The sequence below is a fragment of the Hipposideros armiger genome, unplaced genomic scaffold, assembly GCF_001890085.2.
Source record: "Hipposideros armiger isolate ML-2016 unplaced genomic scaffold, ASM189008v1 scaffold_97, whole genome shotgun sequence".
In the NCBI taxonomy this organism is placed as follows: domain Eukaryota; kingdom Metazoa; phylum Chordata; class Mammalia; order Chiroptera; family Hipposideridae; genus Hipposideros; species Hipposideros armiger.
In genome coordinates, this window is record NW_017731447.1 from 2,304,349 (window position 1) to 2,318,269 (window position 13,921).

Genomic DNA, 13,921 nt, shown 5'->3' on the forward strand with positions numbered 1-13,921 from the left:
TGAACACGTACTATATGCCATGCTCTGTTTCAGGCTCCGGGGACAACGGGCAAAATAAGAACATGATAGAGATGATTCCCGCCCCCATGGCACTTCCGTTCTAATATAGGAAGTAGGACAATAAACAAGATAAATACTGAGATGGTGTTCCATTCTTTGGCGAGAGGAAGTACTGGGGGTGGGGGTGGAGCATCTAAGGGGTCCATGTTAAGAGAAAGGTGTGGGATGGGGAGCATGTGGGTGAACGTTTCCTGGGCCCTGAAGCACCCCCCCCCCTCCCGCGCCCAGGATTCTCTATCCAGCCTGGGGAAACTGAGGCTCAAGGGCATCTCCAGCCTGCTGTGTAGTGTCGCCGCTGCTGCTGTTGCTTCTTTGGGCTGAAGCTGGCCAGGTTCTTCCTGTTTTGCTGGGGGCAGGAATCTTACCATCTACCACCTTCCTCTATCCAGGGTTTTCTCCCATCCCTGTGTACACAGGTGAGAGGTAAACAGCAAGAGAAAGGTCTGTCCCAGGAGCTGCTGGGCTGATTCCTATGGTGGAATGAGTTTCTAATGAATTGAATATAAAGCCATGAAACCCGAAGAGGTTTCTGATGCCCTCGCATTGCTGGTGAGAGAAGACCCCAGTGTGTGGAGGGCTCTGGTCAGCAGCTGGAGAATGACAAGGTGAAAAATAGACCGTTCTTGTCCTCTGGAGGTGTGATGGGGGCACCCCTCTGCGACTGCACACCCATAATCCTGTGCACAAGTTATTCTGTCATTCCAGCACACTCACCCCTTAGCAAAAGGGTGACTTCCACCGTCATGACGCCACATTGAGTGTCAGCCTTCCAAGGGTCTAACAGAGACACAGGGAGAGCCCAGGAGGCCTCTGAGGGGAGCAGGGAAGAGGCAGCAGCGTTCCCCAGCTCACCCCACAACTGGAGACCAGTGGGCTTCTCTGTTTCAGACAAAGCCTGCCTTTGGCCCTGGGGCTCTGGACCCAACCTCTGTGGCTGCCCCTGGGCTGAGCTGTCCCATGGATGGATTTGCAGGAAAGGGACAACCAGGTGTGAGTTTGGGGAGCCAAACTGAGCTTTGGCAACTGTTTTACAAGTAGCCGTCATAGTAGCAGGGGTTGCTGCATGTTTGGTGTGTCCTCAGCCCTCCTGCTCATCTGCCATTCCTCTGAGGGTGCCTGCCTCCTCTCCTCCCGTCCCGCTCCCCCATCCAGGCCCACAACCGAGTTCCAGAGCAACCCCCCACCATGTGCATGGTGAAGTGGCCTTCCTGCCTGTTGTTTTTCTAGGGAGCCTTTTCTTCCCTGCTGAAGTCACACTGACATCCGAGAGCACATCGGCTGCCCTCAGGTTGCCATGGAAACTGAGCATTCTTTCCCTTCTCCCTCCTCTGTTTACCTTGGTCAGGGACTGCGGCAAAAACCAGCCTGTCGCTGCGGCAGGGAGGACGGTGGGCGGGGGAAAGGGAGGAGGGAAAGCCGGCGCTCTAAACCAGATCATTCCGGTTCAGGGTGGCTCGCCCCCCTCCATCCTGAGAACCTCTGGAGCTAGGCGCGGTGGGGGCTGCAGAGGGGGGCTCTGGGCTCTAGGGCAGCGTTAGTCTGGAGGTGCCTCTGGCTAGCCCCCCCCCCACCTTCTCCCCACAAGTTCCGTATCAGCCTCCCCTTCCTCTCGTGCTGTCTCCCTCCCTGCCTGTGCTGGGTGTTAGCAAAGCTTTTGGGATGCGGCCCTAGGTTGCTGGGCCTCTGCTCAGAGTTGGGCAGTTGTTCACTACAGCAGGGCGCCCTGCTGGGGTCTGAAATCCAGCCCTGCTCTGCGCCCCGGCCTAAAGGGCCCTCCCCGTGCCTGGACCACCGCCCAGGCCTCCTAACAGAGGCCTACTTCTCTTGCGCCCTCCCTGCGGCAGCCAGAGGCATCGTTTTGTGTTCTCGGGCTTACAGTTTCCCGCCGCTCTTAGAATAAAAGCCACATCTGCTGCATCTTCTGACCCGGCCTGCCTCTCCGTCCTCGCCTCCCAGGCCTCTTCCCCTGGGCTCGCCCTGCTCCTGCCACACGGCTCCTCTCCCTTCCAGAAGATACCAGGACTTTCTGGAAGGCTCTGGGTCCCTGATGTAATAAAATATTCTTCACCGCGCGCTTTCTAGCCCCTCGTGCACGTTCACTGGATGCTCAGCAAGGCTTTCCCTAGCTTGTCTTTGTCAAGCAGCTCCCAGTTACTCCGGTTTCCTTCCCTGTGAGCTGGGTCCCTGAAGGCAGGGCCGTAACCGGGACGGCGCTGGCGCGTCCCAGATGCTGGTCCTCACTGGCGCAGAGGGGTGAGCGCCAGCCCCGGGCTTCCCAGCCGGTCCCCCCACTTTCCCCAGGACAGGCGCAGCCCCGCGGGCGGTCCAGGGCCCGGGAGCCGGGCGCGGTCGCCCCCTCCTGGCGGAGCTCCGCCGGCCCCCACTCCCCGCTAGGGGGAGGCAGAGAAGCCACCGGGCCGGCTCTTCCCGACGCTTGGATACCAGCACCAGGCCATCGTGCCGCTATCGTGCTGCTGTTGGACAAACTCGACTCTGACTGCCCAGCCATGTACGTGCAGCGGACGTCCGGCCCCGGCCCAACCGGGCCAAGGCCGGGGCGGAGGGCTGTGGGGATCTCACTCCGGGAGGGGAGGCGACGTTTCGGGGACCCCACTCGGCAACTGTAGCCCCAGTGCCCCCTCCCCGCCCCGATCTAAAGTTCCCAGCCTGGCCCTCCCGCCCCAGCCCGGAGCTGCCGGCGGAACCGCCCACTCCGGGCGGCCAGAGGGGATGCGGTTCTCCAGACGCCTGTCTCCATCTTCCATCTTCTCGTGGTTAACGACCCGTCGCCAGCAAATAGGCCCCGTCCATAGGGTGACATTTCTTACGAAGGAAACCTCTCAGAATTGCAGGCAGAGCCACCCTTTCCTGGGCTTTGGGGATCTGGGTAACCACCGTGGCAAGCCACTTAAGTTGGCTTGTCTTGGCCCAGCAATCTGTGAAATGGGGTAAGACCTCCAGGCTTCTATTCCACCACCAAGGTTTGCTGAGGAGAAAACGGACCATGAGAATGCTTGGCTGACATGCCGGGAGGTAGAGAGGCTTGGCCCTGCAGTTGTGAGGTCAGACGGGGCTGGGGTCCCAGTCCTAATTCTCTAACGCACCTCGGGGACATGCGCTCTGAGCAACCTTAAGGTTGGCATTCATATGGGTCACGCATGTCTCTGTGGGTGGCAAGTCTGGCCACCTACTCTCCAGGGAGTCTGGTGGGCAGTGCACGGGGAGCAAGGGGCAGATGCTGCCATCCTGAACAAAGATCTGACTTGGCGGTTTCAGTTCACCTCTATCTGTTCCTCCAGGATGAGCCTTAGGAAGTAAATAAGCCCCCACATGCCTGGATGTAGTCCTTTGCGGTTCTCAGGGCAAATAAGTTTGCTCCGTTGTAGTGGGACGGGGCAGATTTTGCAAACACCCTTGGGCAGTCACAGGGACTGCCACCTCAGCTCCAATAGCCAGACAGCTTTACGTAGAAAGTTCAAGAAAGATGACTTGATTAGTCTGTCCCCTCTATGGTGACACAGACAATGACAGTTGCTTCCTCTGCCTTTCACAGTTGCCATCTGCGATACCGCTCTGAAGCTCCTGGCTTGGTGTTGAGTTCCTGAAATAGTAAGTGGCCACAGCTCTCATCTGTCCCTGTCCTTCTTTCCTCCCTAGCCCCGGTGTGGGCTGGGCCGGTTACTGCCCTTGCTGACCGAGCAGGGCTTGGCACCTTCCTTCCAACGTGAGCTGCTGAGGCCTTCCTGTTGAGCTGACTGCGGGAGGGGAGCTTGGACACACTGTGTATTTGAGAATCTTAGAAAAATGTCTCCCTTCTGAATTGGCGACTTTGAGGCCAGACCCTAGGCCAGTATGGGATGGGTGGATTTGCCCATCTGCTTTGTCTATCACTAAACAACCCTCTGTCCTCTCACTTCGTGGAGTTTATGAAAGAAAATGCTTCTGCCCTGGAATACTGTTCTTGCTTGATTTTATGAATGGACAGGATAGTGAGGGATAGGCTCTACGTGACAGGATAAAATCACACTTCCATCTTGAGAGATTGTGTATTTTCAAACAATTTCCTCTCTCCTTCCCTGCACTCTTTCTTTCTACTAGCTTCCGAGATTGACTTCCAAATCAAAGATTCCCAAATACCAGTCAGGCTACATCTGATCAATGAAGAACTTAAACATACTAATACTCCAGCCCCACCTACCCTTTGAATCACCCAATCATTTATAATCTGACTTGTTCAGAAAGGACCCAGATTTACAGTATCCTGAAGAGGAGATAAAATTAAAAGAGCTGTGAAGAGTTCTGGTTTATAAAGGGGGAAAAAGGAAAACAAACAAAAAACAGCAGTCCCTACTGCAGTCCTTTCTCATCTCCCCACCTGTCATCTCACTACTGTTAGCAATTTGGGCTGTTTTTTTGGGGATACCTTCCTTTATATCTCTAATTAATATGCTTTCCTGATTATTGCTTGAACTTGAGACATTCAATATATATTACCTTCCTGCTGTGGAAGATGAGGATTTAGCTCACTTACATCACTCTGTCTCCCCTGCCTCATCCTCTTATGTTGTATTTAACTTCTTTATCGGTAACTTCTGTAATTTTAAGTAAATACTTCTTGTTCCATCAACTGGAGAGCAATAATAAGAAATACCTAATCATGCTTACTACATGCCGGGCATCGCTCTAGGCACTTTACACATATCTACTCATTTAAGCCACACAACAATGTCAAGGGACGGGTTACTATTATTAGCCTCATTTTAGGGGAAAGAAAATGGAGGCCCTGGTCTCCCAACTCTGTAAGTCAGCTCTTTCTAGAACTGCACTATCAAATAAGTAGCCACTAGCTACATGCGGCTATTTACATTTAAATAAATTAAGTCAAGTTTAAAATTGAGTTCCTCAGTCACACTAACCACATTTGAAGTGCTCAGTAGCCAGTGGCTAGTGGCTACTCCCTATTGGACGGTGAAATGATAGAACGTTTCAATCACTGCCGAAAACACCATAGTTTCGCGCTGGTCTGGAACCTGGGCCTTGCTTTTAAAGGTAGTGTGGCAACTGGATGGTTTTATCCATGTCCTCTCCTCTCAGACAATTACTGCAGAAGAATAATTGCGAGAGAACGTGGTTGTGCTGTTCAGTTATAATGGCTGAGTAACAGAATTTCAACAAACTAGAATTTTATACATGCAACTAGAAGAACAAAACCACCCAAATCTACTAAGCCACTAAAACCTCTTTCCCCAGCCGAGATGGGCCTTATTCAAAAGCCAAATCAGATACAAACAGGAATTCATTTCAAAGCTCTGGCTGGTCTAAAGTCTAAAAGGCAGAGGATCTATTTCCTTTTCCTGGTATGTCTGAGGGGTGTATACTTTAGAAGAGATAAGAGAAACAAACCAAAGGAAATAAAATTGCCCTGCATCATAAATGTAGGGAAGCCTCAGAAATTAATTATGAACTAGACATTGTACCTTTTCCTCCTCGTAGATTTATCTTGTAACATCTAAGATTATTTGTCCTGGAAGGTGTATCTGATCCAATAGCTTGTCAATGGAAACAATTAAAAATCAGAGGCACATGTACCTTTCTGGAAGGATCACTTAAAAGTGACCAGGCTTGGTGTTCACACCTACTACAGACTCAAGAGACCAGGGACAAGTACTGCTGGGGAAGGGGATCCTTTAGAGAGTGAAGTGACACAAAGTAGAGGTTTTGGGGAGGAAAGCTTCCGGAAGACCAAAGCCAGAACTAGGAACTGTGCTTTCATCCCCAAAGGACCCCTACGGAAGTCTCAGCTGCTTTGGGGCTTTTCTCTTGAATCACAAAGAGAATCATGACTCTGTATGTAAAGGTTCACATTTTTCCTTTCAATTCTCAGCAGCTCCTCTGACCTTCCGAAAAGGGTTGATACCTACATACAAACTTGCCTCGTGGTGGTTTGGGGACTATATAGGACGGGGCAGTAAAAGGGGGTGTGACCTACCCCACAGCCACATCCTTGCTGACGTCCTGAGGGAGCCGAGCTCTGCTGAGGGGACTATTGTGTGTCTAGGAGTTTCAGATGGTAAGCAGAGAGGAGCCCAGAGTGGGTGGAGGTGGAAGGTGGATGACCCACAGATATTATAGAGAAAAGTGGACCCTGGCGCGCTGGGGGAGGCGGGAGGTGGGGGGAGTGATAAAGGAGGTAGTGGAGGAGGGTAGGATTGATGCTTAGGTCACATAGGTGAGTTCACACACACAAATTACCATCAGACAATCAAGCTGGCCTTGAACCAGACAGACTCGGATAAGATTTATTGATCAGATTGTTTTAGAAAACCAACAGCAAAACACTGACAAGGTACATAAATACAGATTGGACATTTTAGGGTAAATTCACTATATTTCCGACCTGCTTGGAGGAAATCAGGGAAGGTGGAGAAGCTGTCCTGATCATACGGCATGCACACCAGACTGCAAAGGGACTTCCACTATTTAACAGGACTGTGGCAATAGCTTCATAGTAAGGCGAGCATCGTGTGTGGCCTAAACATACCCTGTACGAAGGGCCCAGCCCAGGATCACCCCTCACAGGCTGCCTGTGAGAGAGGGTTCCCTTTCTTGCCTGGGTTCTTCCAGTCAAGTCCTCATTGGCCGATGCCTTTACAGGGAGGTGCCTGGCACTGTCCCTGCTCAGACTCTGTACGAGGAAGTGGCTTTAGAGAAAGTCACTGTGTTTCTGATGCCTCCTTTGTATTCTAAATGTGCAACTAGTACAACAGCAATTACTAAGGTGGAACCGCCTCTGGCTCCTGTACACTGACTAGGCAGGGCCTTTAAAAAACTTCTAAAAAGTGAAAAAAATAAAAATAAAAAATAAAAAAAATGAAAATTATACTAAAAAGATGGCACCACTTTTGAAGCACAACTCAGAACTTCTTTTCATAACACCAGATGGGGGAAGAGGTCGCTTTCCACCGAATCTAAGGACCTTAGACGGGAGATGCCACCGCTGGGCGTGCTCTGTTGGGGACGCATGCGGAGAGTACGGAACTCTGCGGAGCCCACCTCAGGCCCTGCCAACACCCCTAGAGTTCCAAGGTATTTGGGGAAACAAAGCAGTTCAAGCGAAGGGTGACTAGTTTTGGGAGCTTATGGTCATGGGACCATAAGCCCTCCTCCATCCTGGAGCTCAATGCCAGAGCAATGAAGACTAAGGAAAATGGCTTTTTGTGCTACAGCAGAGTGCTGGCAGGCAGGCAGGCGGGCAATTCAGGGACCTGTGCTACTTTCTATGCATCTGCAAGACCACCTAAAAACAAAGTGGTTTTACAGAGTGAAGACCAACAGAGTCTTAGAGGATAATTCAACCTTTCCTGCATGCCAAGTTTTATGGCTGGAAAAGGTTACTTCAGGAAAAAAACGAGGCTCCTGCAAAAACAGCGGGAAAGCAGTATCTGTGAAGAGCCAAAGAAACGGGTTCAAGGGATGGGCGTCATCTGCATCGTGCTTCGCTTTGTCTTCCCACAGGTGCTAAGAGTTCTTTGGTGGTTAGAGGAGAGACAGACTAGAAATCAGGGCCGGAGACTATGCCAAAGCAGAGGAGTGAGGAGTAACATCTAAACTCAGGATCACCACCCCTGGGGCCTAATTCCAGCATTCCACAGCTGTCCACAGATTGACCAACCACAGCTAATCGGGCTGCTTACATGTCTGCTGGCGTCCAGCTCCTCCGTGAGTCTTCCCTTCCCACTTCTAACTACTCATTAGCCCCACTCCATTGGAGAGGAGGTGCCTGTGCGAGAGGAGCAGGGAGAAAGAACTACATATGAGTCAATGGTTTAATAGAAAAGTTGAAACACTGATTATCTGTGGATTCCAATGATCTGTGCTTTTCGTCTTGCTACTCTGGGTAACCAAAGGTCACTGTTACTATGCCTTTTGCTTAGTCATGTTAATGTTTATTATTGTATTTTAAAATCTGTCTATGTAATAGACATGAATAGTTTAGAGCAAATTTTTTACATCATGTCACTAAGGCCCTGAAAAAAGAAGATTTCTGCCAGTGGAAAGGGTTTCAGTTTGGCCCCTGAAAAACAGTTAAAAATCCCATCTATTCTATATTGGTTTATAGATTTTTTTCCAGAATGTGGAAAATACTTTATTCAATGAAGAAAGCATGATTTTCTTTATTTAATAAAGTATGACATTCACAGATAAATTAGTATATACAGGGGAGAATTGATACTATTAAATATTAGGTTTTAATTCTCTATTTAGAAAACTCACAGATAGACTTCCTTGCTGCTGGGCAAAGAAATGTAGGAAGCTATGCAAACATAAGATAGTACAAAGAAGACTGGGGAAAGTCTCAACTCTGAGAAGCTCAAGGAACCAGAAATGGAATAAGAAAACACGGACTTGAAAATCCAGCTTTACGAAGAGTTGGCTTAAGCCGGCCGATCACATCTCAATTCTTGGTATAGCTTGTCTCTAAAAGTAATGAGCTGGCCTCCCCAAGACAGACACAAAAAAGTAGTTTCACTGCTTTACAGTCACACCCTCCCTATATATAATCTGTATATACCCATATGTGTTTCTATATATTGCACTTAAGTTTATAGGACTGCAGTAAGATGCCTGGGGGTACCTCAAAGAGGCAGAGAAGCAGCAGGCATAAACGTCCCCAAATCAAGTAACAGTGTTGGGAATTAAGAGTTAAAAGTTCAAGAATAACTGTACAAGCTAGTTATACATGGACTAAAACGCCTGGTGACCCCTTATATGAAATCAGTCTTTGATCCCTACATAATAAATCTATGACAAAAATCCTTTCGCCACGCTAGACAGTGTGACTTGTTTAATTCTGGATATATTTCCACCAATAATCCAGAGGACAGGCTGGAGTTGGGCAGCAAAGCTTTGCTTTGAACTAGTGGGGCTGCTCAGACTGACTTGCTCTGGAGAGAACTCCTCATTGCAGCACGCCCAGCAGCGGGTGGTAAAAGGTTAAATGCCAAACAGACTGGTCATGGAAAGATGGGGGTGGGACATCTTAAGAAGGTGCTCCTTTTCCTGCCTCTCCCGCACCCCTCACTCTCCCCAAAAGGACCCAAACTCACAGATGAATGGTTGTTACAAGACCTTGTTGAACAGTCTCCATGAACTCAACCCAACATGGATGGGATGCTATAATAAGGCCTGGAAGTTAGGAGTCCAAGTCTAGAGGCCACAGTTTTATCTTCCCCAGAAGAACACGAGATAGTAATTTTCTGGCCATAACTCAAAGGTGACTTTAAATCCACACATGAGCTAAAGTGATCCCTTCTGGGATGAAGGAAAAAGAGTAACTTTAAAAGCTAAGTGAAAGGGCCAGTGACTCTGTGCCCGAGCTGAGCTGTCACTGAGCTACCAAAAGGTGGCAGGATGGCTCAGCTGGTATAACAACAAGATTGCCTGTTTGATGGGGGCTACACCCACCCGCAACTAAGATTGAACACCGCATCTTGAGCTTAGGAGGCCACGAGCTGCCGACGGGCAGCCAGATGGTGACTGGCGCCCTCCACTACGAAGATTGAAGGACAACAACTTGGCTGTTCCCCTTCCCCAATTCCCCAACACTGTTTCCCTCCCCCAAACCCCCAATAAAATCTTGGTGGGGGGGAAAAAAAAGCTAAGTGAAAAAGAGGCACTTAAAGGAAAAACGTGTCCTAAATCCCCATCTGAGCCTCCTGCTGCGAGGTGACCAAAGGGACAATCAGCACTGTGTCCTCCTGTGTGTGACAGCACCTTTGGTACACCTCAGGCCTTCCAAACGCACAGGGCTAGCGACTCACTGCACCGCTCTAACAGCCTGATGGCGAAGCACTTGAAAATTTAGGTCATTTCTTTTTCAGGACTAAAAAAACAACACAAAACAAACCAGGACTAAAAATTTCACACCAAAAAGCGAATGATCCTAAGCTGCATTCCCTCCTCATAAGAGTTTGTTAAATGATACTTAGTTCTTCAGGAAGGATGACCTGTGGCTTTTCCCCGTAAGACCTTTTATCCACTTACTAGACAATAACAGCACCGTGCACACTGAAGCAGACAGAAAAGGAGGCAATAAGCTAAGAGAAAAAGCAAGGGCCAACTGGCTTTCTAGAGATCAAACCTGTCGCCTAAGAAAATGGCAGGCATGCGTCCCAGAGTTGGAAAAAAAACAAGCTCTGGAAGGAAATGGTTGACGTGACAGGCAAAGATCACAGCCCAGAGCAGCAGCCCTCGCGGCAACGCTCTGCTCTGGCCTCTCGCGAGCTTACATTTATGTCCCATGGCATTGGTGCCACATATTTAGGGTCTGCAGTTCCCCATGAAGAAGACGCCAAAGAGATACTTGAAACCATTGATGAACTTGGGAGAATTTCAAAACTGCTCAGAACGAAGGACTCTTGCCACCATAAGTTTCTTGATTCGAGATGTTCTTGGTCTCATAATTTCTCAGAGAGACAAGAGACAGCACAGCTACGACACACACGTAAGTCTTTTGACAAGCCAACTCTAACCATTGCTGGCACCATAAGGATGAGAAAAGAAATCACTAATGAAGAGTTGCTGAGCTGGTTAACTTTCCTCCAAAGTCAAAAATTAGGTGTAGGTACCTATGCAGCAAGAGGTCGACCTCTGCTGCCGTTAGATCTAGTTCCTTGATTAGACGTCTCTTTGAAAATGGTAAGTTAAACATCTAGCTTTACAGATAGCCTGCAAGGTTCTCAAGCCTTCTTGCTGTATCCCCAAAACGTCTTGGTGTTGCAGGATTTAAAATTTTTTAATTTCATTTTTGTTTTCGTTCATGATGTTGCTTTAATTTATAGAGCACTGGCTGACATGGTCATCTGTTCAGAGTTCCTTTAAAAAACTGTTTATCTCATCTTGATTCATAACATTATTAAGGTCTTTCAGACGTTACTTTAACTTCATCAAGGAAGAGGGAGCATGTGAATAAGTGAGTGTGTGCGTGTGTGCTGGGGCGGGAGGGAGAGAAGCAAAGAAGCACAAGGGAAAGTGAGATTCCATAAACTTAGAATCAATGTACAGAAAGGCATCTGATGTATTTTCTGAATAAGGCCTTGATCAGGGTAACCAATCCTCTTTGTAGCACATTCTACACTGCCCATAAATAAAGGAGTCTCTTTAAGTTAACATTTCCAGTATCAGTGAACAGTCCAGAAATCCTCATTTCAAGCGCTCGATGAGTCCCTGTGTGAGTCCAAGGTGCAGAAGCTGTGTTCGGGAGAGGTTTGCTAGGTTAGGGAAGGCCGCGAGCAGCTTCTCCCATGCCAGTTCCAGCAGGCTAGGTACCACCAGCCAGATCTTAAACAATGACCCAGTCCGTTTGTTTTCGTGGATGTTCACCACTCCTCCGTGAATATACATGCAACCAGCCTATGAACAAATGGCAGTCAAAGACGATCAAATCAAATGGGTGACAAACAGATCCTGAGGCTGAAGAGTCAGCAAAAAACTTCACAGTAGGCTGAACTGGGATGAGGTGAAACAAAGAATTTCTCACTGATCCCACCATAGCGCAGGGACCAAGGCTGGTGTAAATAATGAATGTGTTCCTAAGGAAAAAACTACAGGTTTCTTTTTTTACTTCAACAACTTCAACAAACATTGAAGGAAGACTGTACTAAGTATCCATTGTGCCGAAAACTGGGAATACAGAGATGAAAATCAAGGTCTTCGCGTTCAAAAAACGAGTAGGATCTTCACTAACATGGCATCCTGGGATAAAACTGTCCTGCCCTCCCCGGAAAGCCCTTTGATATCACTATCAGGGCCTGGATTCCAGGTGCAGCATTTCTTTTACATTTATGCTGCTCTTTTATACTTGCATATGATGTGTTGGTTTTGTTTTCTGTCCTGTTTTCACAAGAGCTAGCTTTGGGAGAAAGTTTTAAAACACATTCTTAATCCAAGATTTGCTACTATCTGAATCCTTTTTTCTTGCTATTATAATAATATTCCTCAGAAGATTTCTTTAGCATCTGCAACTACATTAGGGAGATATGAAAATTAGAACTTACTGGTGTAACCGCTGCACAGTGAAAATACACAGGCTCTGGCATGGTAGCTGGGAGCTTTACCCACTGAAACGTCTGCAGATTCAACTTCCAGATATCTCCCAGGATCACTTCTCCATTATAGCCCCCACAAATAAACACATCTATCAAGAAAAGAGAAAGCCACGATCACACAAAGGAAATGAGCCAGGGCCACAGCATGTTCCGTGGCAGCTCCCACGCCCAGCTGACCTGGGCCCAGGTCAGTGCACTTCCCCGTTCCACAGAGGACTCCAGCTGGGCGGGCCTCTTCTGCTGCTGTCTTGTCCCTCCATAGAGTTTGGACACTATGTTGGGATCTTGGCTGCGCCTAAGGGTGCAAGCCGTTTTGGCTAGGATTCAAGAAAAGTACAGCTCCATTCTTAGAGAGGCAGAGCTTCACATCTCAGTTCTCAAATTCAAATACCTATAGGTACCAGGCATAGAAAGTAATGAGCAAGAAGGTCCACGGAAAACAAACAAACGGGGCGCGGGGAACAAACGGGAGCGCACACGCTCTGAAGGGGGAGATGGCAACGCAGCTCCGGCGGATCAACACCATGCAGGACTTAGGGTCAGCAATGGCCACCTCTTGCAAATTTTCACGAGAAACTGCAAATCTGGATTTCTTAAAAAGTGAAACACTTTGATTTTTAAGGGGTAGCCACTAATTCAAAAACTGTTAATACACACATGAGCCAAACAAAACACATCTGCAGGCCACCGGTTTGTGAACTCTTAAATAACATCTGGGGAAGGGTAGACATTTATCTGCCCATAGCAACAAACGTTCTCTGTGTAGACATTTAACCTGAGAGGAACATTTGCTGCAATGCTCAGTTTGGGGGCACAAAAGAGGTTCTTCCAAGCTTTCTTCAGTCCAAAGAGGGCAGTCTGAAGCCCCGTTTGATCTGTATGGCTATTTCTGTCAGGACTAAAACCTTCCCGAAATTAAAGGTTTTGTTGTTGTTTTTTTGGTTTTGTTTTTCTAAAATCAGTTAGTTATAACTAATTAGAAAACTTGTAACAAAGGCTATGTGAACCTTCTTACTAAATGCCCAGAACTAAGGCTGAATTCCGCTTGTATGGTGCTTGGCCTCCAAGAATCAAATGAATAGATGTCATAATTCAGGTCTAGATCAAGTTCAAGTCAATACTTAATTAAACTATCAAATACACTGGAAACCTTTTTGGCTAGGATTCAAGAAAAGTACAGTCCGTTCTTAGAGAGGCAAAGCTGAACAATGCTATAAATCTTATCCAAAAAGCAGAAGCATAATAAAAAGAACCTCCATACTAGAGCTGGCAGCATAATCCTAATAAAATCAGAACTAAGCTGCTGAAAGGATACAGGCTATCAAACTCATTTATACGCAACTTCCTCCCAGAAAAAAACTTAAGGCACTATATCAAACTATAAAATAAGCTGTAAATTAAAAGACAGGAAGGGTACCCAAAAAGGACTCATTTATTACACTTAGATAAAGTCGCTGCAGCCGCTTTCGGAAGCCATACAATGCCTGTGTTGTAATATAACCAAAGAATGAGCTAAGAGTCCTACTTGGTGTCAGGAAGAAAACAGAATACACTTTATGAAATAACACTCTGAAGGAGTTAGTACAATTTTAATATAATGTCCACTGAGGTCTCTATTGTATATCGGGACTATTAGTATTTCCCACCAAAACCACAGACATTATTGGGGGGGGGGGAGTGGGGGATGCTGAAAGATCAGGTGTGATAATAAAAGCTTATTTATCGCTGATTTTTGAGTTCTCTGATAACCGAGG

At 47.7% G+C, this 13,921-nt stretch overlaps 1 protein-coding gene and 1 long non-coding RNA gene across 4 annotated transcripts in view; one reads left to right on the forward strand and one right to left on the reverse strand.

The window, feature by feature from the left end:
* The first annotated feature begins 1,675 nt into the window (after window positions 1-1,675).
* Window positions 1,676-13,921, forward strand: part of LOC109384628 (uncharacterized) — a 32,269-nt gene continuing 20,023 nt past the window's right edge. Inside the window, exons 1-2 of the long non-coding RNA XR_002124446.1 lie at window positions 1,676-2,569; window positions 3,614-3,669. This is a non-coding gene — a long non-coding RNA (uncharacterized LOC109384628). The remainder of the gene's footprint in view (window positions 2,570-3,613; window positions 3,670-13,921) is intronic.
* The window catches only part of KLHDC10 (kelch domain containing 10), a 53,617-nt gene continuing 49,343 nt past the window's right edge, over window positions 9,648-13,921 (reverse strand). For 2 of the 3 annotated variants that reach the window (XM_019646121.1, XM_019646120.1), the window contains exons 8-9: window positions 12,117-12,256; window positions 9,648-11,472 (exon numbers count right to left, since the gene is read on the reverse strand). In XM_019646121.1, coding sequence (XP_019501666.1) covers window positions 11,263-11,472; window positions 12,117-12,256 — 350 coding nt within the window. In that variant the 3' untranslated portion in view covers window positions 9,648-11,262. The remainder of the gene's footprint in view (window positions 11,473-12,116; window positions 12,257-13,921) is intronic. The other variant, XM_019646119.1, reaches the window with a different exon arrangement.